Here is a 23,186-nt window from a genome sequence, read left to right as displayed (position 1 = left end):
TGAAAGTTACTATTGAATCTGCTTCCACTGCCCTTTCAGGCAGCGCGTTCCAGATCACAACAACTCACTGTTAAACAAAACTTTCCCCATCTCCCCCTCTGGAACTTTTGTCAATTATCTGAAATCAGTCATGCAGTTACCAACCCTCTGGCCAAAAAAAAATAGTTTCTCCTTATTTACTCTACCAAAACTCATCGTGATTTTGCACACCTTTAAGTCTTCCCTTAACCTTCTCCACTCTAAAAGGAGGGCTATCCCAGCTTCTCTAGTCTCTTCACATAACTGAAATCACTCATCCCTGGTACCATTCTAGTAAATCTTCTGCACCCTCTCCAAGGCCCGAGTGCAGGTTACGCACAGCAAGCAACAATTCATCAGGAAGGTTTTTTTTGGTCAGAAAATGTGTGTTGTAAAACTAAGTGTGCAGTGAGAGGAAAACCCCTAAAAACTGCTGTTGCAAGACCCTTAAATCCTCCCCGAATGTAACATTTACAAATGCTGCATTCAGGCAGGTTTGCTGGTGCACCTTTAAAGCAATACTTCAGGATATAGAAGGGCAATGGAAGCAGACTCAAACTTTCAAAAAGGAAAATTGGATAAATGCTTGAAGGGGGAAATTTATCAGACTGTGGGGAAAAAGCAGGGGGAGCGAGATGAATTGGATTGCTCTTTCAAAGAGCCAGCACAGACACAATGGAGATGAATGGCCTCTTTCTGTGCTGCAAGAATCTAGGATTTACTTCAATACTGACAACAAATACTTCCCATACATAAGCGCGAGAAAAAAACATTTATTGCAAAACTACAGCTAGTATTTATCAGATGCAGAAGGCCAGTCAACGAACCCATAATGCAGACTTTATGATAGTTTTCCATTGATGATCAAATCTGTTGCCTGTATCCTAATGCCTCAAGTCCCATTCAGCCCACTAGCTCCCAGCAACACCTCAACTTTAATATAACCATCTGCATTTTTAAACAGCCTCACCCTTTCCTGTCTCTAGTCTCCTCCTGCCCTACACCCCTAAGCTATCAGCATTCCTCCAATTCTGGCCTATAGCATATCCCCGATTTTCACTGCTCCACCACTGGCAGTGGTGCCTTCAGCTGCCTGCACCCCAAGCTCTGGAATTCCCTCCCTTAAAAACTCTCCACCTTACTGCTCTCCTTAAAACCTTTGGTCATTTGTCCTTATGTGGCTGTGAGAAGGTGTTTGGCACTCAGACGAGTGAAGCACTTTGGGCCTTTTCCTATATTTATATAGCACCTTTAAATACAGGTTGCTGTCTACAGGTGATCAATCATCACTCCCACTTTAAAATTTTTTTTAGCTCACCCCTCAGATAAGGCTGGTTGTTGAAATATAATACAGAAACAGCTCTGGATGAGTTACCCCCCCCATAAAAAGTATAAAATGGAGTGGGAGCAACTTTGCATCTCAACGGATTCTGTCCAATAATGGCTATTTGGGTGGATCTCTCTCACCACCCCAAAACTGGCAGTGGTGGGGGCAAGAGGAGAATTGGGATAGGACATGGAAAAAAAAACTTGCAGCATAAAAAAGGTTTTATTGTTAATTTGTTTTATTGTAAACAAATTCTTCACAAATTCAAGTATACACACTGAATTATCAACAATCATGGTAAATACACCCAGTGCAGAGCCAGTCCTGGATCTCCTCAGGTCTACAGCACATCACATACAGCACCCAACATTACTCTGCTGTCCTAACACTAAACGAACAAGCTTTCCCTGAATATCTGTTACATAAAAATTGCATCATTCCAGTTCTATCACCTGGATTTCAGTGACATACAATGGTGGCTATATAAACTAGATCCAGTAGAACTGCACAGTACAATTCTAGATGCTGTCCTTCCAGACTTGTACTGTGCCTGGAGTGCATGGTGACAGCTGTACAGTATTAAGTACAGGTGGGAACAGGTCTTACTGATGCTGGGAACAATTATTAGATGATGAATTATAAGCATCACAGGAGGAACATTTTCACACATTAAACAGTCCAGGGTGAAGCAGCCTCGATTGTAATATATCATTTCAACTGCAATACATCTCAAAATTCCCCTTCTAAAGAGCAGCACTCAACATTTCCAGTCTTCCGCTTGCTGTTGAAGCACGATCATTTCCAGGAGTTTCAGACACTTGAGGGTAGCAGCTGATGAAGGTCCAAGATGGGAAGACTAGATCACCCTGCAGGACAGTGAAACAAGCTGGGGCCATTTGCCTAGCACAACCGACCAGTTAGTGGAAATTAAAAGGGGGAAGGAAAGTTAGGAGGGAGAAACAGAAGAATTTTATTCAAGATACTTTCTAAATTCCAACATCAGACAATCAGAAAACAAAAAGTGAAGAGTTTACCTGACCAGTGGAAGTATGTTCTATGACATAGGAGGCCATTCAGCCCCTCAAGCCTGTTCCAACATTCAATTAGATCATGGCTGTTTTTCCCCTAACTCCCAGTCTTGGTTCCATAACCCTTAAAATCACAATAATGTTGAAAATAACAGGCTGCTGAGATTCAGGCTGGTAGCCAATCTAAAGGTCATGTAACCCTCATCTACAACTTCATCTAAAAAGCATTTCATTATCCCTTCTAAATAAAATGAAAAAAGCGGATACGTTCCTCACCCAGTCACTTGCATTAAGAGACCCCCCCCCCCACACCATTGGGCCAGTATGCAATTTTTCTCCTGGTCCATGGGAAGATTTGCAACTGTAACCCAACTGGGTTCACCTCGCTCCAGATCAACCAGAGCTGTACTGTCAGCCTTTAACTTGTTGCATCAAAACAGGTGCCAACAGTGCAGTTTGGCAGCAACAAATGCCATCCCTTAACTTTACGAAGCTGCAATGGGAGTGCTTTGTGTGGAGTAACTCTGGGAAGTTACTTCATTCTAGTGCTTTAGAGGCACAGCATGACTGGAAAGCCCAAGAACAACTTTCAAAGGGCAAATTTATCACAAGCAAGCTCAAATGATTAAGAGCTTGCATGGACTTAATGTTATGCTTGCTTTTGTGAAAATTAAATTGAGATCTAAAAATGAAGCCCTGAAAAATATTACACCTTTAATTTTTTTTTTAAAAAAAGTGACTTTCAATGCAATAATAGATTTCAACAAGTCAGGGCAAAGATTCTCCAACACAGTGAAAAGGGCACTACTCAGCCAAGATAATGTCCCTTTAAACCAGTTATGAAAGGACGATTATACAACTGGATATGTAAAGTGTACAAGGCTCCACTTTCTCTACATAAATCAACACTTGGCTGGCAACAGTCCATAAACTTGCCACCTGTAAATCTGAGCTCTTAGCAAAGGCGAGTTCCAAGAGATTGGACAAAAAACATATTCAGAAAAAAAAGAGACATTTCAGATTAGAGTCAAGACATTCTAGAAACATTCACTTTGCAGAATCTTAACTGAGAAATGCAATCCTGTAAGACCGAACACAACTATAACAAAACTCTTACAAATTTCAAACAGGTTGGTCAGAAAATTCTTAAAAACTTAGTCTTATAACTATTGTCAAGAAGAAAAAGAGAATGAAATCTGGATCAAAAACCCAAACCTCTCAAGCCAACTGCAGCAAAAGTACTACATAAAAATGAAAAGTTTAAATGCAATTACAAAGCTAATTGGTCTCAATAGCAATTTGCACGTGTAGAATTTAATTTAAAAAGTGTTAAAATTCTCTCCCCACCCCCTACAACAAAAAAATAGCCCAGCACATACCATCTCATCTGGACTCAGGATGCCAAACTGAACCCTTTTGATGGTGCGCAGTGGGCATGCGCTGTCCCCGGAAGGAGGTCCTTGCATGGTTCAAACTCCCAGCAGTCAAGCGACGTCTCGGCAGAAAAAAAACAAAGCTCTTTTTCTAAAAAGAAAACTATTAAAACCCTACTTTTACAACCGAGACAGTCACATTCACATCGACTGAAAGGTGTGATAGCCCATATGTGAGCATTTAACCAATTACCCAACCAACGGCACCCCTTCACCTCTCCCTCCCTTTTCCCTCCTACACCGAGTGCGCTCAAAGCGCATCTAAAGGGTCTCTTGCTTGTGCGCCGCTTTATATAGATTTCAGGCGGCTGCGGGGTCTCCGCCTTGCCGCCGCAGGGACTCGAACGCCTCCGTATGGAAATCAGCTCGCCCGAACGCGGCCGATTGGTCGGCGTGGCGGCGAGGGGGCGGGGTCCGGCCGTGCTCGCGCCGCTCGGCTTGTGGCATACATTACGTTTCGGAAACCCGGCCCCCTTAGGCGGCGCGGAAATGCCCGAGCGTTACCGAAGTAAAGTGGATGAGGTTTTTTTTGGCGGACCCAGAGAGAGGAGAAAGCGAGCGCCGGCGGCTCGAGCTGCTTGGATGTGTTGTCGTGCTTGCGGCCTAGGCCGCGCTCACCGGAAGCGCCTGTCACTGGCGGCCTTTCTACCGTCGATTTACAGCCCAACGTGGCATTTTAGGATGCAAATGGATCGAATTCAACCCAAACCGACGATTTCCGATCTACGCTGTAATTTCTTGCCCCTTTCCCGTCGAAAATTTTGTACCTCGACGAAGCCTCGGGCTGTCTTAAGAAGGCGACCGGGGGAAAGCACCACTCGGTCGGAATGACACTGGCAGGAAAGCCCGCTGAAGGCCTGCCTGCGAGATTTCCCGCTCACCTCGGCTTCGGGACGGTCGGATGTGAGGAATGGATGATATTCTGCGACCTTGTAAGTCGCCGAAGGCCCGGGTTTGTTCATTTTGATATAATTTCGGGTTTTGAAGGACATTTTACGGGAATGATCCGGATCGACGCCCCCCGGCCTCTGCTGGTTTGCGGAGAAAATGGTGGCAAGTGATTTCAGGGACAGTTCTTGAGCAACAATGAACTGGGCTGATTGATTCCTCCCTTTTTTAAATTTCACAAAGTAAAGTATTCGTTTAAAATAAGTACTTTTTATACTTCGGAATATTTTTTAAATAAATAAACTTTTCCTCTTCCCACTAAAATAAAAATCGACCAAATGTCTCCAATCAAAATATGTCGTAATTTCAATCCTCTTTGGGCTGAACTAATTTCCTGGCTGATTTTAAAACTCTTTAAAATGTTCATTTTATAAACTCTTTCAATGTTTCTTTTTTAAAAAACTACTCATTTAATGATCATTACTATCTTTTGAGGAAAAGAAAGAATTCTGAGGAGCTTCAAATTTTCCTGATAATTAGGTAGGTTTATTTAAAATAAAACATTTAATTTACTACAAAACAACCTCTTCACTTCTGCTCTAACCTGTGCCCACACTTGATACTGAGGTGTAACTTGTCCCAAAACTTGGCTACATTTACAAAAATGACAGTGTACAACTTAAGTATAATAGTTAAATATTTTAAAGCTAATTTAAATTGGTTCTCACTACGACAGTCTTACCTGTGTTACTAATGTGTTTGAACATCTTATTGAACAGAGCACGCAGATGGATTTTTGACACAGATGGGTCAAGGCACAGCCACTGTTTTATGGAGACTGAATTAGGTCCCATCATGTTGTTGCAAGCAGTTCTGGGATTATTGCAGGAATTTTGAGGATCCATTAATTTGTGCCATCACGTTTGGCTCACTTCAGTTCAATATTGAGGGAGCGCTGCGCTGTCAGAGATGCTGCTTTCAGATGCAGTGTTAAACTGAGACCCCTCTCAGGTGGACAGAAAAGATCCCGCTGTTGGCATTTTGAAGAACAACACTGGAGTCCTCCCTGGTGCCCTGGACTAAAATTTATCTCTCAACCAATATTCCAAAGAGATGATCCGGTCATTCTCACCATTGGTGTTTGTGGATCCACATGGCTGTCATGTTTCTTACATTTCAACAGTGACTACACTTTAAAAGTACTTTATTGGCTGTAAAGCGCTTTGGGATGTAGTGAGGTCATTGCCCTGTAGAAATGGAAGTTGGCCTTTTTCAACACTTTACACAGATTTGCAGTGCTCAAGCAGCATGGTAAGTGTTGAAATTCTTGGGGGCGGTGGTTGTGCTACTGAAATCACTTGGCCCAGTCATGTTTTTAAGCATATGGTTTTGTGTGTGACGTAGGAACGGGAGGAGGCCATCCAGCTGCTCCAGCCTGAACCGCCATTCAGTTAGAATGTGGCTAGTCTGTGTTTTAACTTAGTCTAGCCGACTGAATCTTTAATATCCTTCTCATAACAAAAATATGTTCTCGCCTACCAAGTGTTTGGGACAAGCTGAGCAGAGTCTCCGTGCTTCCCCACACATAGGGGAGAACCAGGATGACCCATTATCCCAAACTTCTTTGCATTTGGGTCGAGTACAGGATTGTTAAGAGGCTTCAGAGAGAGTCACCTGCCTGCATTCCAGGCTAGAAAGACACTGTGTGGCTCAGAGGCATCAGTGGAGGAATTACAAGCTGAAATGTGTGGTGGAAAAGCTGTTCTCAAAACACTTGTGCACTGTGGTATGGAGAAGCATGACAGTGAGTTGGCAATGAGGCTACTTTCTACCTAACAATCATACACGCTCTTTGATCAGAATATGGTAATGGTTGCCTCTGGGCATAGTAACATTCTGAATATACATATTCCAAATGCTGTGTATTTGTGTTAGTCTTGCACTCAATGATGTAACTAGCAAATGAAAATAACATTCATTTCTCTATCATTGAGCCTTTTAGGATTTTCAAAGCAATTGGTATGGTAGATAGAAACTTTCTGCTGGTGAGGAGTCTTGGACTAGGATGAGGGTGGGGGGTAGGGGGCATAACCTTAAAAGCAGAACTAAACCATTCAGGAGAGAAGTTGGGAAACACTTCTTCACACAAAAGGGTGGTAGTTTGGAACACCTCTCAAAAAGCAGTAGATAATAGCTCAAATAATCATTTTATAGTTGAAATTTTTGCTTGCCAAGGGTATTAAGGGATACAAGGTGGGTAAATAGTTTGGATACAGATCAGCCATGGCCTCATTGAATGACAGAAAAGGCTCGAGGGGTTGAATGGCCTCCTTCTGTTCCTGTAAAGTCAGGTCAACACATGTTTTAGAAACAATGCTGGAATTGCAAATGCTGGAAATCTAAAAAGGAAAATGCTGGAATGGCACAGCTCATCCATCAGAATGTAAAGGAGAATTGGATATGTTCACATTTCAGGTGGAGAGCTGTTGTCAGAACTCCATTTTGCCCACCTTTCGGATTGCATCTGTCGATCCTTTCACGCACCGGTTGATGGATTGTGTATTTCCAACACTTTTGATTTCTGTTGTTGAATGGCAGTGATGATATGGGATGTCTGCGGAGGAAGGAGTCTCTGAAATGTAGCAAGGATGCAAGCTGAATTTGTAAAATCTTTAAATGATCCTGGTTTAACTCATTTATTAAATTGTTTTTGTATTTTGTAACTAAACAACTTGAATCAAATGCTGTGTTGAGTTGTATTGGAAGGATGAGCTAGATGGTCTCGTTCACTGGTACTTAACTTTGGGACTGTTCTATTATAATTTAGGTTTGTAAGAATGTTATGATTCATGCATTCTTTTAAGAGCTTCATTCCTAAAATAGATACAGTGGAGGAAGCAGAAATGAACTATCTTTTTGCCTTTCCGACACTCCCATCGCCATGTCCTGCTGTTCTTTAAACCATTGATGGATTTGCGACTCCCGTTCTTTGCCGAGAAGTCTGTTCCATGGTGGCTTTGTTTGTGAAGCTGGACTTCCTGATTTATCCAGGTTGACCTGGTGTCCCCTCGCCCTAGTGTTGAGGTTTAGTTTGAAGTGCTCTAGGCTTGTCTTCCCTGTGCCATTATATATTCTACAAGGTCTTCTCCCAAATCTTTCAAGGTTGAAAATCCCAATTTTCTCCTGCTTTTCCTCGTGTTTCAGTCCTGCGAAACTAAGCGTCAGTCTGGTGACTTTTTTCCTGAGCTGCCTTTAGGGCTTGAATCTCTTCCTTGTTTTTGTTACCAGAATTTGCCTCTGTACCTACGATGTGGTTTGACTAGAGCACTTTATAGTGAATCATATAGTTGATTGGCACAAGGAATCAAATATTTCCCCAATGGTATCTGTCATCACAAGGCATTTTTAGACAAGTTATACTGCCAACTAAAACTAGCTTAAAATCCTCAATTCCTGGTTTCTTCCTGTTATGATGTTGATCTGACTTGAGAAATGGGTGTCCTCCTTTGTTTCCGCTTCAAATAATGCAGTGCCAGTATAACTGCAGTCTTAGCATATTAGTACCAGTATGCTTTAAGAAAGAGTGAGCTTGCATTTATAAGAAGCAGCAGCAGGCCACCTTGCCCTTCAAGCCTGCTCTGCCATTCAGTAAGATTGCGGGAGATCGTCTACATCAACTTCAGTTTTGCATCCTATCCCCATAATCCCTTGACTCCCTTCGTGTTCAAAAATCTAACCATTTTAATCTTGAATACACTCAACAACTGAGCACCCACAGCCCTCTGAGCTAGAGAATTCCCAAGATATATAGCACCTTTAACGACTTCAGGATGTCACTAAGCGATTAGCCAATGAACGACTATTTGAAGTGCAGTCACTATTGTAATGTAGGAAACACGGCAGCAAGGTCCCATAAACAGCAATGTGATAACCAAATCATCTGCTTTTTTTTTTAAGTGATGCTGGTCGATGCCTAATTCTTGGCCAGGACTGTGGGGAGTGCTCCCCTGTTTTTCTTTGAATAGTTTTGTGGGATCTTTTACATTCAACTGAGGACAGATGGGGGTCTTGGTTTAACATCTTATCTGAAAGATGGCACCACTGCCTGTGTAGCACCCCCTCAGTACTGCACTGGAGCGCCAGCCTAGATTATGGGCTGAAGTCTCTGGAGTGGACTTGAGCCCATGACCTTTTGAATCGGAGGCGAGAACGCTACTCATTGAGCCATGACTGACGCCTGAGAATTTAGGAAATATTTAACTTGATCCATTACACTTTATTCTTCCATGCTGCTAACTTTTTACCTCAAAAGTGAATATAAACTAAATGGTAGAATTTTAAAGGGGGTACCGGGACGTTTATCTTTGAAGGTGACAGGACAAGTTGATAAAACTGTTAAAAGTACATGGCTTTATAAATAAACAAAAACAAGGAAGTTATGCTAAACCTTTTACAGATCACTGGTTAGGCCCCAGTTGGAGCATTGTGATTAGTTCTGGGCTGCACACTTTGGGAATGATGTCAAGACCTTGGAGAGGGTGCAGAGGAGATTTACTGGAATGGTACCAGGGACTTCAGTTATGTGGAAAGACTGGGAGAAGCTGGGATTGTTCTTCTAGCAGAGAAAGTTAAGGGGAGATTTAATTGAGGTATTTAAAATTATGAAGTTTTGATACAGTAGATAAGGAGAATCTGTTTCCAGGGGCAGGAGGGTTGTTAACCAGAGGACGCAGATTTAAAATAATTGGCAAATGAAACCGAGGGGGAGATGAGAATTATTTTATCCAGTGAGTTATGATGTTTGGAATGCGCTGCCTGAAAGGGCAGTGGAAACAGGGGAGTGGGACTAATTTGATAGCTCTTTCAAAGAGCCAGCTTGGGCACAATGAACTGAACGGCTTCCTTCTGTGCTGTATAATTCAATGAAAAGTATTACTGGCACCAGCGACATCTCTGTAACTGCCTCGTGTTATACAGGTTCTTCCAGGTATGCCCCAAAGTGGCAGGGGCTATCTCTGGAATTGGACTGCTGGCTGTTTTGTGTTGCATTGTGAACTTTTCGCAGACCCATTGTATGCTTTACAGAAATCCTAATGCTGACACTCTATCTGATGTAAGCATTAGTGTTTAAGAGAGAGTTAATTCTGCATGTAGGATGTAGCTTTCAGTTTCATTTTCTCAGAGTTTCTGTTCAGAATCACAGAATAATACAGTGCAGAAGAGGTCCTTTGGCCCAACGAGTCTGCACCAATGCATTAAAGACACCTGACCTGTCTACCTAATCCCATTTTCCAGCACTTGGCCCATAGTCTTGAATGTTATGATGTGCCAAGTGCTCATCCAGGTACTTTTTAAAGGATGTGAGGCAACCCACCTCTACCACCCTCCCAGGCAGTGTTCCCTGCACTCTGAGCATGGATCACGTTCAGGGTAGTTCCCTCTGACCTACCCCTGTGCTGCAGCTATGCCCTCTTACATGGTGCTTTATCATCTCATTCACTTGTTCTTTAGTGGTGCATGGTGCTGGTGAGCCCACATTTATTCTCTACTATTAGTCTACTTGGCAGTCGAGTGCCTTGCTAGGCCATCCCGGAGGGCTTATGAGAGGCTAACTACATAGTGTGGGACTGGAGTTTCATGTAGGCCAGTCTGGGTTAGGGGTGGCGGGTGAAGGAGATCAGTGAACTAGCTGGATTTTTACAAAACTCCGGTAATTTTTATCATGGTTGTTCTCTGGTGCCAGCCCACAAATGACCAGTCTTGTTGAACTCAGCTCCACAAATCCCCACTGTGTGCTATGAACTCGTGAGCTGCTCGTCGGGGACCATAACCATTACAGTACTGTACCCTGAGAGAACAAGGTACTTTCTGTAGACAGGCAGAAACTTGGGAAAGGACAGACTGTCTAATTGTACTGCTTCACAGTTCATACAGTGAGTGTGTGAAATCTTTCCACCCACAGCCTTAAACTGTAAGAAAATGCCAATGACAACAACCCTTGCTTGTGTTTCTACTGACCATTGTCCTCGATCACACCATTCACAGGTTTGTACAAATTGAGGTGAGTGTTTTCTTGCACATTTGTGATCAGAGATGATAAATAGATTACAAAATCAAAGAATATTACAACACAGAAGGGGGCCTTTTGGCCCATCATGCCTGTGCCAGCTCTTTGGGGGAGCTAGCCAATTATTTCCTTTACCCCATAGTCCTGTAACTTTTTTTTGATTCAAGTATTTATCCAATTTCCTTTTGAAACTTACTGTTGAATCTGCTTCCACTGCCCTTTCAGGTAGCGCGTTCCAGATCACAACAACTCACCGCAGCAAAAAAAAAATCCTCATGTCCCCTCTGGATCTTTTTCCAATTATCTTAAGTCTGTGTCCTCTGGTTACCAAGCCCCCTGCCACTGGAAACAGTTTCTCCTTATGTATCCTATCAAAATGCATCATGATATTGAATGCCTCTATTGAATCTTCCCATAACCTTCTCTGCTATAAGGAGAACAGTTTATCACTGACTGTCTCTTGCAATCCTTACATCGCTCCCCTGCCCCTTCTCCCAGTCAGGCAGCTACCCTCTGCCAAAGCTGTTCGGTGAATATACTTCAATAACACTTCAGGAAGGACATTCCTTTATTAGCCGAGGTATAGAATATAAGAGCAGGGAGGTTAGGCTGGAACTATGTAAAACATTAGTTAGGCCACAACTTGAGTACTGTGTGCTGTTCTGGTCGCCTCATTACAGAAAGGATGTAATTGCACTAGAGAGGGTACAGAGGAGATTTACGAGGATGTTGCCAGGATGAAAAATTGCAGCTATGAGGAGGATTGGATAGGCTGGGGTGGTTCTCCTTGGAGCAAAAGAGATTGAGAGGAGATTTGATAAAGCTGTACAAGGTTATGACAGTCTGGTCTATCTGTGACTCCAGACCATAGCAATGTGGTTGACTCTTAACTGCCCTCTGAAATGGCCTAGCAAGCTACTCAGTTGTGTTCAAGAGGGTGGCTCACCACCACCTTCTCAAGGGGCAATTAGGGATGGGCAATAAATGTTGGCCTTGTCAGCGACGCCCGCATCCCATGAATGAATTTAAAAAAAAAAAGATGCCCAAAGATACTCTCAGCATATTGGATGAAGTGTGGTTTCTCCTATAATGTCATGGAACCAGTTACCCTAACTGATCTCACTAAAGCTTCACAAGAGGGCATGTCTGAACTTTGCCTTCTGACAGCACTGCACATCCAGGGCATACACTTGTTGATGTGCCCCTCTGTGTTGCAACCTGCCATGTTTGTACGGGTGACTGGCTTTCCCTGTAATCCCCATTTATGTTGTTCGCTGTTGCATTTGGATTATTTGTCCATGCATGTTTGAGCCCGGAATATCTAATAAAATCACTTCCCATTGTTCATGCCGCCTGTACTAACAGCACCTCCATTACAGGTTTGTCACTTGTATTTCACCAGAGATGACTGCATGAGAGCAGAAGATTTTGTCTGGGATTTTGGGGGGTGGAGGGGTGGAGGTGACGGGAATGGGTGGAATTTCATCATTCACTGGACCCACTCTGCAATCAGTGTGAATCGAGCTGTTTTAACTAGTTGAGGTGAAGTGAAAAACTACGCACGCTGCCCATGAAAACAGCAGCAGAAAATGCTGGAAACCCATGTCACGTCTGACCTCTTTCACAACCAGTGGGAGCCACAGAGTATAGAATGGCCAGGATGCTTGAACAGTATTATGATACAGAATTGTACGTTTGTTTGTTTAATTAATGATTCATTTATTATGTTAATGGTGTCTGCTCAGATGAGGACACTTGTCGAGCTGCTTTTCAGTAAGTGACACATGGGGCACTCATACTGGTTTAATTCCAAATAACATCGGAACAGGAGGAGGTCATTCAGCCCCTTAAGCCTGTTGCGTGATTCAATAAGATTATGGTTGATCTGTGACCTAGCTCCATATACCCACCATTGTCCCCTTTGGTTAACAAAAATCTATCAATCTTCGATTTAAAATTAACAGTTGATTGTGGGAGAGTTCCAAACTTTTACCACCCTTTGTGTGTAGAAGAGTTTCTTAATTTCACTGTTGAAAAGGTCTGGCTCCAATTTTTAGAGTATGTGCCTTAGTCCTAGACTCCCCAGTCAGCAGAAATAGGTTGTCTGTCTAGTGTACCTATTATCTTAAACTTCGATTGAATCACCCGTTAACCTAAATTCAAGCGAATACCACCAGAGTTTGTGTAATCTCTCATCGCGTCGATTGAGCTGTGCTCACTAATGGTAGAACAGAATGCTGCATTAGTCAAATACTACGGCTGTGTGGATTTGATGTCAGGGTACAGACTGGACTCTCAGACCATGGCAGCATCCAGCTATGGAAATGGGAGGTGGCTGTGCCAAAGTTGGAACGTTTTAAATTGGGCTGGTAATTTGCTTCCCTTCTAGCCATTTACCCGCTTGTAAAGTTTCCTGAAACCCGAAGGTTCAGCAGACAGTCTAGATACAAGCATGTGTAAGAAAGTTGGATAATTTATTCAGAAGAAAGGATGTAATGTGATAATCAAAGTTGTACTATTGTGCTGTTTGTTACATAGAATTTACAGCACAGAAACAGCCCATTCAGCCCATCTGCTCCATGCTGGTGTTTATGCCCCACAGGAGCCTCCTCCCATTCCTCTTCATCTCACCCTTTCAGCATATCCTTAGAGTCATAGAGTTTCTATTCCTTTCTCCCTCGTGTTTATCCAGCTTCCCCTTAAATGTATCTATTTAATTCACCTCAACCACTCCCTGTGCTAGTGAGTTCCACATTCTCACCACTCTCTGGGGAAAGAAGTTTCTTTCCTGAATTCGCTATTGGATTTGTATATTTATGGGCCCAGTTCTGCTCTCTGCCACAAATGGAAATGTCGACAATAGAATGCTGTACCAATAAATGAAATGTCATGTTTGGCCATTTTCAATAAATCTGAAGTGTCTTTGTGATGTGTTATTCCAACAGTGCCTGTAACCTTGATGCAGAACCGAATGGTTACGTCAGAGATCTGTACTCTCATGTTACCACAGGCATACAGCTAGATCTGATGAAGGGTCATCGACCTGAAGCATTAATTCTGTTTCTCTTTCTCCACAGATGCTGCCAGACCTGAGTATTTCCAGCATTTTTTGTTTTTATATAGCTACACTGCCCTGGTTAGATTTCTGTGCTGCCCTTTCCAGCATGCTTGGGGCCGACTCTGAGCTCTATGCTGCACAGTCAGGCTCTAACCAGCAGGCGCCCAGCTTGGAGCTCTGCTGCATAGTCAGGCTCTAACCAGCAGGCGCCCAGCTCAGAGCTCTGTCAGAAACATTGACACTTTGAATTCAGTCATTTATGGATAGTGATTAGATTTTTTTTTTAAAACTACAAAACAATCTAGCACCTCCCCCAGTTAATCCAGTATATAAACACTCTGCCACTTTTGGCACTGAACCATAGAAACAGAGATCCCAGTATCAATTCCCAGTCTCTTTGAATTAGCTGATCCCTGCTGAGACCATGAGTATGGGCTGTACAATTGGCGTGTGTGCTTCCTAGGTTAATGGGGGCGAGAGAGGAGAATAAGCGAGTGTTTCTTCTTGAACACTGATTCCTTCTCCTTCCCACCCCCCGATCTTTTTCCGATGCAAGGATAGGATTGCAATGTGATGCAGTCCGTTGTCAAATATGCCACCAATGCTTCAGTTTTGGCTCATGTGAAGAATAGTCAATTGGAGGTATTTCTGGAGCTGTACCTCAGCAAGAGGAGGGGAGAAAATTGGGCAAGAATTGATTTTTTTTTAAACAAAGTACAATTTAAAGTCCATCCAGATATTCTTTGTCTTGAGTGCAGTTACAGTGCTTTTAAGCTAGGCAGCCTGCTGCGTGTAGTTGATTCTGTAACACAATAGTCACATGGCCACACTGAAAGAATATTGCAGCCCAACAGCTCTGACCTAGAAATTCTGACGCCTACAGCACTTCTTAGCTTTACAGCAGCCTTTATATTAGCAGGGAATTGGCAGTATATGTTTTCGATGTGTGCAGTGAACCTCATAGGTGCTAACTCTGTTGATCTGAGCAGAGGCTGCTTTAAAAGGGCAGGATATAGAAAAGGAAGCCAAGAAAGAACTTTTCTCCAGTGCCTTTCGTCCCTCTCAGGAAGTCCCAAAGTGCTTTACAGCTAATGGCGTACTTTGAGTCAAGTCGTTGTTGTAATGTAGGAAATGCGGCAGCAATTTGAGTACAGCAAGATCCCACAAACAATGACCAGATTATATTTTTGCATGTTTGAGGGATAAATATTGGCTAGGACACTGGGAAGAACTCCTCTGGTTTTTCTTGGAGATTGAGGCCATGGGATCTTTTACGTGCACCTGAGAGGGCAGACGGGGCCTTGGTTTAACATTCTGCATTCAATGTTGCTATGCCAGCTGTCACAATATAGTTGGGGGCCCTTGGTAAATATTGGTGGGAAAGTGTCGCCAGAGTGAAGACGAGGTTAGTGGACTAGAACTTTGAGCTCTACCCAAGATTTATAATAGATTTGAATAGATTAACAACAACTAGTGAAATGTCTCAAAGTGCTTCACAGTAGAGTTATCTAGACAAGAATTTGAACTCAGCCTACATATGGTCGTGACCAAAAGCTTAAAGTGGTAGGTTTTAAAGAGCACTTAAAGGAGGAGAGGGAAAATAGATGGAGAAGATTAGGGCCTAGGCGGCTGAAGGCACGGCTACCAGTGGTGAAAAATCGGGGATGCACAAGAGGCCAGAATTGGAGGAGTGCAGAGATCTTGGAGGGTCGGCAAAGGTTATAGAGATGGGGAGGGGTGAGGCCGTGGAGTGATTTGAAAACAAGGATGAGAATTTAAAAATTGAAGTGTTGTCAGACTAGGAGCCAGTGCAAGTCAGCAAGCAAGTGGGTGATGGGCAGCAGCATTTTGAACAGGTGAATTAACACAATATATCGTGGAAAAACATTGACAAAGACACTTCAGCAATACGCACCATGAAACTCTTCTCGGAGATGTAGTGACAATCCATTAGCATTAATTGATTCACCCATAATGCTTCTTACTGGAATATCCTTTGAAGGTATCCCAGAGCAGAAGTGGCTCAAAAGCAGATTTTTCACTTGGGTGATCAGAATTGAAAATGGTATTGACCCCCACACATTCAAGTGCGCTATGAACAGCCCCACAGGATACCCTGTAATTGAATGGAATGGCTCAAGTCCTTCCCGAGACCCATGAATCTGTTCCAACTGCCTTGCTCACCCTGTAATTGCAGCAAGTGTACATTTGTCCAGTCAGTCACTCCGAATAAATTGACATATAGAATCATACGGAAGGAGGCCGCTCAGCCCACTATGCCTGTGCCAGCTCTTTGTGAAAGCTATCAATCGGTCTCACTTCCCCTGTTTCTCCACCCCCTTCCTCCCCATAGGCCTGCAATTTTTTTTTCCTTTTCAAGTATTCCCTTTTGAAAGTTACTATTGAATCTGCTTCCACCGCCCTTTCAGGCAGCGCGTTCCAGGTCACATGCTGAGTGAAGATATTTCTCATCTTAGCTCTGGTTCTTTTGCGATGATACAATGGAACAGAAGGAGGCTGTCAGTCCATTGCGCTTGTGCCAGAGCTCCCAGTGAGATATCCACTAGGTCCCATTCTCCTGATCTTTTCCTCATTACCTTTTGAATTGTTTCTTTTTTTCAAATAGTCAACTATTTCTCCTTTTTAAAGGTAATTTTCCATTCTGATTCCACCACTCTGGTAAGTCATTCCGTGTTCTAACTTTAGAAGTTTTTTTTTGAAACAAGATTAAACTTGCCCTTTATTCTTTCGGTGCGATCTGAGGTTCATTCCCTGATTCACTGAGCAGTGGAAATAGGTTTTGCTGATTATTGAAATCTTCCATAATTTTAAATACCTTAATAACCTTTCATCTAAATCTTATGAAAAGAGTTTATGTAGAATTATGCAGAATTTACAGCATCGAATCAGGCCATTCGGCCCATCTGCTCCGTGCTGGTGTTTATGCTCCACACGAGCCTCCTCCCACTCCTCCTTTTCTCACCCTATCAGCATATCCTTCTATTCCTTTCTCCCTCATGTGTTTATTCATCTTCCTTTTAAATATATCTATGCTATTTGCCTCAACCACTCCCTACGGTAGCGAGTTCCACATTCTCACAACTCTGGCTAAACAAAAGGTTTCTCCCTGAATTCCCTATTGGATTTATTAATGACTGTTTTATACTTACGGCCCCTAGTCCAGCCTTTTCCGAGTCTTCTTTCTAAAGCTGCTCGTTCGTGGCATCATCTTGGTGAAAGAGTTGGTGTACACATGGTCAATGTGATCGCCCAGACTGGTTGGAATGAAGATTGGAATTTTCCAAACGTTTTATTGGCCCTGCATTTCTTTTCCTTTCTGCCTGCCTCAGGAGATTACATGACTGCTATTTCTCATCTACATGCTGCCCCTCGGCAAGTTCATCTGAAATTTGACACCGAACCACATAAGATATTAGGTCAGGTGATCAAAAGCTTGGTCAAAGCGGTAGGGTTTAGGAACACTTTTTAAAGGAAGGGAGAGAGGCAGAGGTTTATGGAGGGAAGTCCAGAGATTAGGGTCACAGCAGCTGAAGGCACAGCCGCCAATGGTGGCGTGATGGAAATCGTGGATGAGCACGAGGCCAGATTTGGAAGAGTACAGAGATCTCAGAGGGTGGTAGGGCTGGAGGAGTGTGCAAAGGGAGTGAGGCATTGAGGGATTTGAAAACAAGGATGTGAATTTTAAAATGGAGACATTGCCAGACTGGGAGCCAATCTAGGTCTGCGAGCAGGGGTATTGGGTGAATGGGGACTTATCGTGTGTTAGGCAAAAATAGAAGTATATCTTTTTAAGTATCACCTTTCCCTTGGCCATACATAGCCCGCTGTCAAATATAGACGCAAACGACCGTCCCAATGCCGGATGGTGACCATCACTCGGGAAGGTTACATGGTGCCCAGCGAGTGGGCGTGTACGGAAGTGTACGGTGGCCACACCCTTAGCAACAGTGACCAAGGACGCCGGCTGGGCGGCGGGCTCCCATTGGCCCTTTTCAAGGGGCGGTTTTCGCGGGAGAATCCGGCGTGGATTCCGCTGTTCCAAAGTGTCTGCGGCGGTTTAACCATCACACCAGCAAGGGGCAATTGTGGGAGCATCGTCTGAGACCATTGGCAACACAGAGATCCCGCTAACGGAGCAAAGGTGAGAGAGGAAAATACACTTAAAACATTAAAAAAAAAAGGAGTGAAAGTTTCAGGAAGAGAGGTTTAAATCCTGCAGGTTCCACCCAAAATCTGATACTAACAGATAAATCAGCACAGTAATGATGCCCAGAGCTCGCCATTTCATTAGTAACTTCCATAATAGCTACACGAATGACATAGATTAAATCCCAAATATTATCAAAGTTACAAGAGAGAGAGAGAGCGGGAGCAGACAACAGAAGAAGCACATCAATTCAGAGTGATCAATGGGGAAAGGTCCAGACTTGACCAGAATGAAACTTAAACAGCAGTTGTATTAACACTAATTCTTGTGAAATTGGATTTCCCTGCGACACAGTAATGGGAACAATGAGCCTTCGGGGGGTTAGAGAGACTGCTTTAAGGTCGTAAATAGCAGGTGGTGTGTTATGATTTAAAAGTTTGAAAGGTTGGTAAAAAGTTTTCAACACCCGCTCGTGCTCTAACTGTTTCATGCAGATTCGGCAGTAAATTCTAAAACGCCCCCAAAACTACCTTCGGGGCACTTTGCAGCGATAAATACCAGGAATGATCAAGTTACAGCACCTAATTGGGCGTTGAAATGTAACCTGCACAATGTGCAATTATAGTGTAAACTACCATGTGGAAATCATTCATTATGACTTGTAATAGTTGGATTAGTTTAGTTTAACAAATGTTTCCGAATTTAATACAATACCCTGTTGGTAATTTGATTATATATATATATACACACACACAATGATTATACCAGCCTAGAAATAGATTACTGTTTGCAATGAGCACCCAAACCGTTTGATCATATAGTGTTATTTTGCTACTTTAAGGGCTGTGTTGACCCATTTATTTTAAATGAGTTACAAAGACGGACAAAATCACAATGATAGAGCAGAGAAAGGCCATTGAGCCCATCGTACCTGTCCTGGCTCTTTTGAAAGAACTATCAGTTTAGCCCCATTGCCTTCCATCTGCCTCTCGAATAATTCCCAGGTATATGTGGAAAAAATACTACCTGACAGCAGGTCTGACCTTATCTTCTTCTGTACCTAATGCCCTCTTACTCCTCCCCACCCCCCGTCGCTTCTTACCATGAAGTAATTCCCAGGATGAACTCTTTCTATCCCACTTATCCACCAGGCCACTTCTCATTTGCTTCCTCTCCAGGAAGAAGAGTCTAACCGGTCCTCAGTTTTTGGCCAACTTCCTTCCCCATTCAGCACCTCCAATAGACAAATTAGCTGCTGATTTACCGCTTTTGGTATCTTGCTGCACGGAAATTGGACTCCGCACTTCCCTAACACAAAAAAGACTGAACATCAAAAAGCAATTCTTCACTTTTGGTAATCCCTTAGGGACATCCTGGGGATCTGAGGGGATAGTACAGTCAATTCCTTGAATGACACAGCAAGGAAGGAGGCCATTCGGCCCATCGTGCCTGTGCTGATTCTTTGAAAGACCTATCTAATTATTTCCACGACCCCTGCTCTTTCCCCATAGCCCTGCAGATTTGTCCATTTTGAGTATTTATCCAATACCCTTTTGAAAGTTACTATTGAATCTGCTTCCAATGCCCTTTCAGACACCCTTCCAAACCTATGACCTCTACTGCAGAAAGAACAAGGGCATCAGATGCATGGGAACACCAACATTTGTAGATTCCACTCCAAGTCACACCCCATCCTGACTTGGAAACGTATCGCTCGCTGTTCCTTTGTTAGCGCAGAATTAAAATCCTGGATCACCCTCCCTAACAGCACTGTGGGTGTACCGACACCACGTGGACTGCAGCAGTTCAAGAAGGCAGCTCACCACCACCCTCTCGAGGGCAATTAGGGATGGGTAATAAATGCTGGCCTGGCCAGTGATGTCTACATCCCATAAATAAATTCTTTAAAAAGTGCATTCCAGATCATCATAACTCACTGTGTAAATAAAATTCACCCCATTTCCCCTCTGGTTCTTTTGCCCATTATCTTAAATCAATGTCCTCTGGTTACTGACCCTTCTTTCTCCTTGTTTATAATATCAAAGGACTTTATAGTTTTAAACACTTCTGTTAAACTTCCCCGTAACCGTCTCGGCTTAGAACAAAGAACAAAGATAATTACAACACAGGAACAGGCCCTTCGGCCCTCCAAGCCTGCGCCGATCCAGATCCTCTCTCTAAACATGTCGCCTATTTTCTAAGCTTCTGTATCTCTTTTCTTCCTGCCCATTCATGTATCTGTCCAGATACATCTTAAAAGACTCCATCGTGCCCGCATCTACCACCTCCGCTGGCAATGCGTTCCAGGTGCCCACCACCCTCTGCGTAAAGAACTTTCCACGCATATCCCCCCTAAACTTTTCCCCTTTCACTTTGAACTCGTGTCCTCTAGTAATTGAAACCCCCACTCTGGGAAAAAGCTTCTTGCTATCCACCCTGTCTATACCTCTCATGATTTTGTACACCTCAATCAGGTCCCCCCTCAACCTCCGTCTTTCTAATGAAAATAATCCTAATCTACTCAACCTCTCTTCATAGCTAGCGCCCTCCATACCAGGCAACATCCTGGTGAACCTCCTCTGCACCCTCTCCAAAGCATCCACATCCTTTTGATAATGTGGCGACCAGAACTGTACGCAGTATTCCAAATGTGGCCGAACCAAAGTCCTATACAACTGTAACATGACCTGCCAACTCTTGTACTCAATGCCCCGTCCGATGAAGGAAAGCATGCCGTATGCCTTCTTGACCACTCTATTTACCTGCGTTGCCACCTTCAGGGAACAGTGGACCTGAACACCCAAATCTCTCTGGACATCAATTTTCCCCAGGACTTTTCCATTTACTGTATAGTTCACTCTTGACTGGCTTCTCCAGTCTCTTCACATAACTGAAGTCTCTCATCCCTGGGACCATTCTATTAATTCTCCTCCGCACCCTCTCCAAGGCCTTGTCCATCCTTCCTAAAGTGTGGCGCCTTGAATTGGACACAATACTCCAGCTGAGGCCTAACCAGTGATTTAAAAAGGGTTCACATGACTTCCTTGTTTTTGGACGCGATGCATCTATTTATAAAGCCCATGTGCTTTTTTAACAGTTTATCAACTCGTCCTGCCAGCTTCAATGATTTGTATACCTAAACTCCCAGGTCTGTCAGCTTCTGCACCTCTTTTAAAATTGTACCAATGAGTGTATAGTGCCTCTTGTCAATCTTTCAAACAAAATGCATCACTTCAGAATTCTCTGTGTTAAACTTGGTTTGCCATGTGTTTGCCTATTTCACCAGTCTGTTGACTGTGGTTGAGTAGTGGGCTGATGCTGCCTGCTCAGGGTAGGTGGCCAGCTGGTTGAAATACCAGACGTTAGAAGTTGCTAAACTGCCAAGAGGGAAACTGTTTGCCAAACAGATGCCCCATTTATAACATGCAGAGCCCCCATTTAAATGTGCTGGAAGGGGAAACCCGCAGAGGACTATTACCCTGTGCAGCGGCCATGCGACAGCTGGGCCAAGACCCCAGAGGCTACTCGCAGTACACCACAAGTATCAGAAGGGGGCAGCAGTGTCATTTCCACCAGCAATGTTTAAAAAGAAAGACTGGCATTTCTGTAGCACCTTTCACAATTCAGGACTTCCCAGACAGTGGGATTTAGAGGGAGGGGACACACTGGGGAACAGGGGGATATGGAGGGAGGGGACACACTGGGGAACAGGGGGATATGGAAGGAGGGGACACACTGGGGAACAGGGGGATATAGAGGGAGGGGACACACTGGGGAACAGGGGGATATAGAGGGAGGGGACACACTGGGAACAGGGGGATATCGAGGGAGGGGACACACTGGGGAATAGGGGGATATGGAGGGAGGGGACACACTGGGGAACAGGGGGATATGGAGGGAGGGGACACACTGGGGAACAGGGGGATATAGAGGGAGGGGACACACTGGGGAACAGGGGGATATAGAGGGAGGGGACACACTGGGAACAGGGGGATATAGAGGGAGGGGACACACTGGGGAACAGGGGGATATGGAGGGAGGGGACACACTGGGGAACAGGGGGATATGGAGGGAGGGGACACACTGGGGAACAGGGGGATATGGAGGGAGGGGACACACTGGGGAACAGGGGGATATAGAGGGAGGGGACACACTGGGGAACAGGGGGATATAGAGGGAGGGGGGACACTGGGGAACAGTGGGATTTGAGGGAGGGGACACACTGGGGAACAGGGGGATATAGAGAGAGGGGACACACTGGGGAACAGTGGGATATAGAGAAGGGACACACTGGGGAACAGTGGTATGGAGGAAGGGGACACACTGTGGAACAGTGGGATGTAGAGAGGGGACACACTGGAAATGTGGGATAGAGAGAGGGGACACACTGGGGAACAGTGCGATATAGAGAGGTGACACACTGGGGAACAGTGGGATAGAGGGAGGGGACACACTGGGGAACAGTGGGATAGAGGGAGGGGACACACTGGGGAACAGTGGGATAGAGGGAGGGGACACACTGGGGAACAGTGGGATATAGAGGGAGGGGACACACTGGGGAACAGGGGGAGATAGAGGGAGGGGACACACTGGGGAACAGTGGGATATAGAGGGAGGGGACACACTGGGGAACAGGGGGAGATAGAGGGAGGGGACACACTGGGGAACAGGGGGAGATAGAGGGAGGGGACACACTGGGGAACAGGGGGAGATAGAGGGAGGGGACACACTGGGGAACAGTGGGATATAGAGGGAGGGGACACACTGGGGAACAGTGGGATATAGAGGGAGGGGGGACACTGGGGAACAGTGGGATTTGAGGGAGGGGACACACTGGGGAACAGTAGGATATAGAGGGAGGGGGGACACTGGGGAACAGTGGGATAGAGAGAGGGGACACACTGGAAATGTGGGATAGAGAGAGGGGACACACTGGGGAACAGTGGGATAGAGAGAGGGGACACACTGGGGAACAGTGGGATAGAGGGAGGGGACACACGGGAACAGGGGGATATAGAGAGAGGGGACACACTGGAAATGTGGGATAGAGAGAGGGGACACACTGGGGAACAGTGGGATTTGAGGGAGGGGACACACTGGGGAACAGGGGGATATAGAGAGAGGGGACACACTGGGGAACAGTGGGAGATAGAGGGAGGGGGGACACTGGGGAACAGGGGGAGATAGAGGGAGGGGACA

The 23,186-nt window shown here is 44.5% G+C and overlaps 2 protein-coding genes across 16 annotated transcripts in view; one reads left to right on the top strand and one right to left on the bottom strand.

Moving 5' to 3' along the window:
• polr2a (RNA polymerase II subunit A) overlaps positions 1-4,227 on the bottom strand; it is a 44,418-nt gene extending 40,191 nt beyond the window's left edge. Inside the window, exons 1-2 of one of the 2 annotated variants that reach the window (XM_068023700.1) lie at positions 3,753-3,840; positions 2,380-2,497 (exon numbers count right to left, since the gene is read on the bottom strand). In XM_068023700.1, coding sequence (XP_067879801.1) covers positions 2,380-2,418 — 39 coding nt within the window. In that variant the 5' untranslated portion in view covers positions 2,419-2,497; positions 3,753-3,840. Of the gene's footprint in view, positions 1-2,379; positions 2,498-3,752 lie in introns of both variants that reach the window. The other variant, XM_068023699.1, reaches the window with a different exon arrangement.
• Positions 4,228-4,275: 48 nt separating this feature from the next.
• Positions 4,276-23,186, top strand: part of LOC137357390 (G2/mitotic-specific cyclin-B3-like) — a 62,633-nt gene continuing 43,722 nt past the window's right edge. For 5 of the 14 annotated variants that reach the window (XM_068023702.1, XM_068023714.1, XM_068023715.1 and 2 more), the window contains exons 1-4: positions 4,277-4,738; positions 10,657-10,755; positions 17,661-17,981; positions 21,085-21,135. The gene's annotated coding sequence lies outside the window, so the exon portion shown is untranslated. Of the gene's footprint in view, positions 4,759-10,656; positions 10,756-17,660; positions 17,982-21,084; positions 21,136-23,186 lie in introns of all 14 variants that reach the window. The other 9 variants (XM_068023707.1, XM_068023703.1, XM_068023708.1 and 6 more) reach the window with 7 other exon arrangements.

The sequence above is a fragment of the Heterodontus francisci genome, chromosome 48 (assembly GCF_036365525.1).
Source record: "Heterodontus francisci isolate sHetFra1 chromosome 48, sHetFra1.hap1, whole genome shotgun sequence".
Classification (NCBI taxonomy): domain Eukaryota; kingdom Metazoa; phylum Chordata; class Chondrichthyes; order Heterodontiformes; family Heterodontidae; genus Heterodontus; species Heterodontus francisci.
The sequence above is the reverse complement of the archived record's forward strand: the minus strand, read 5'-3'. Positions and strand labels throughout refer to the sequence as shown.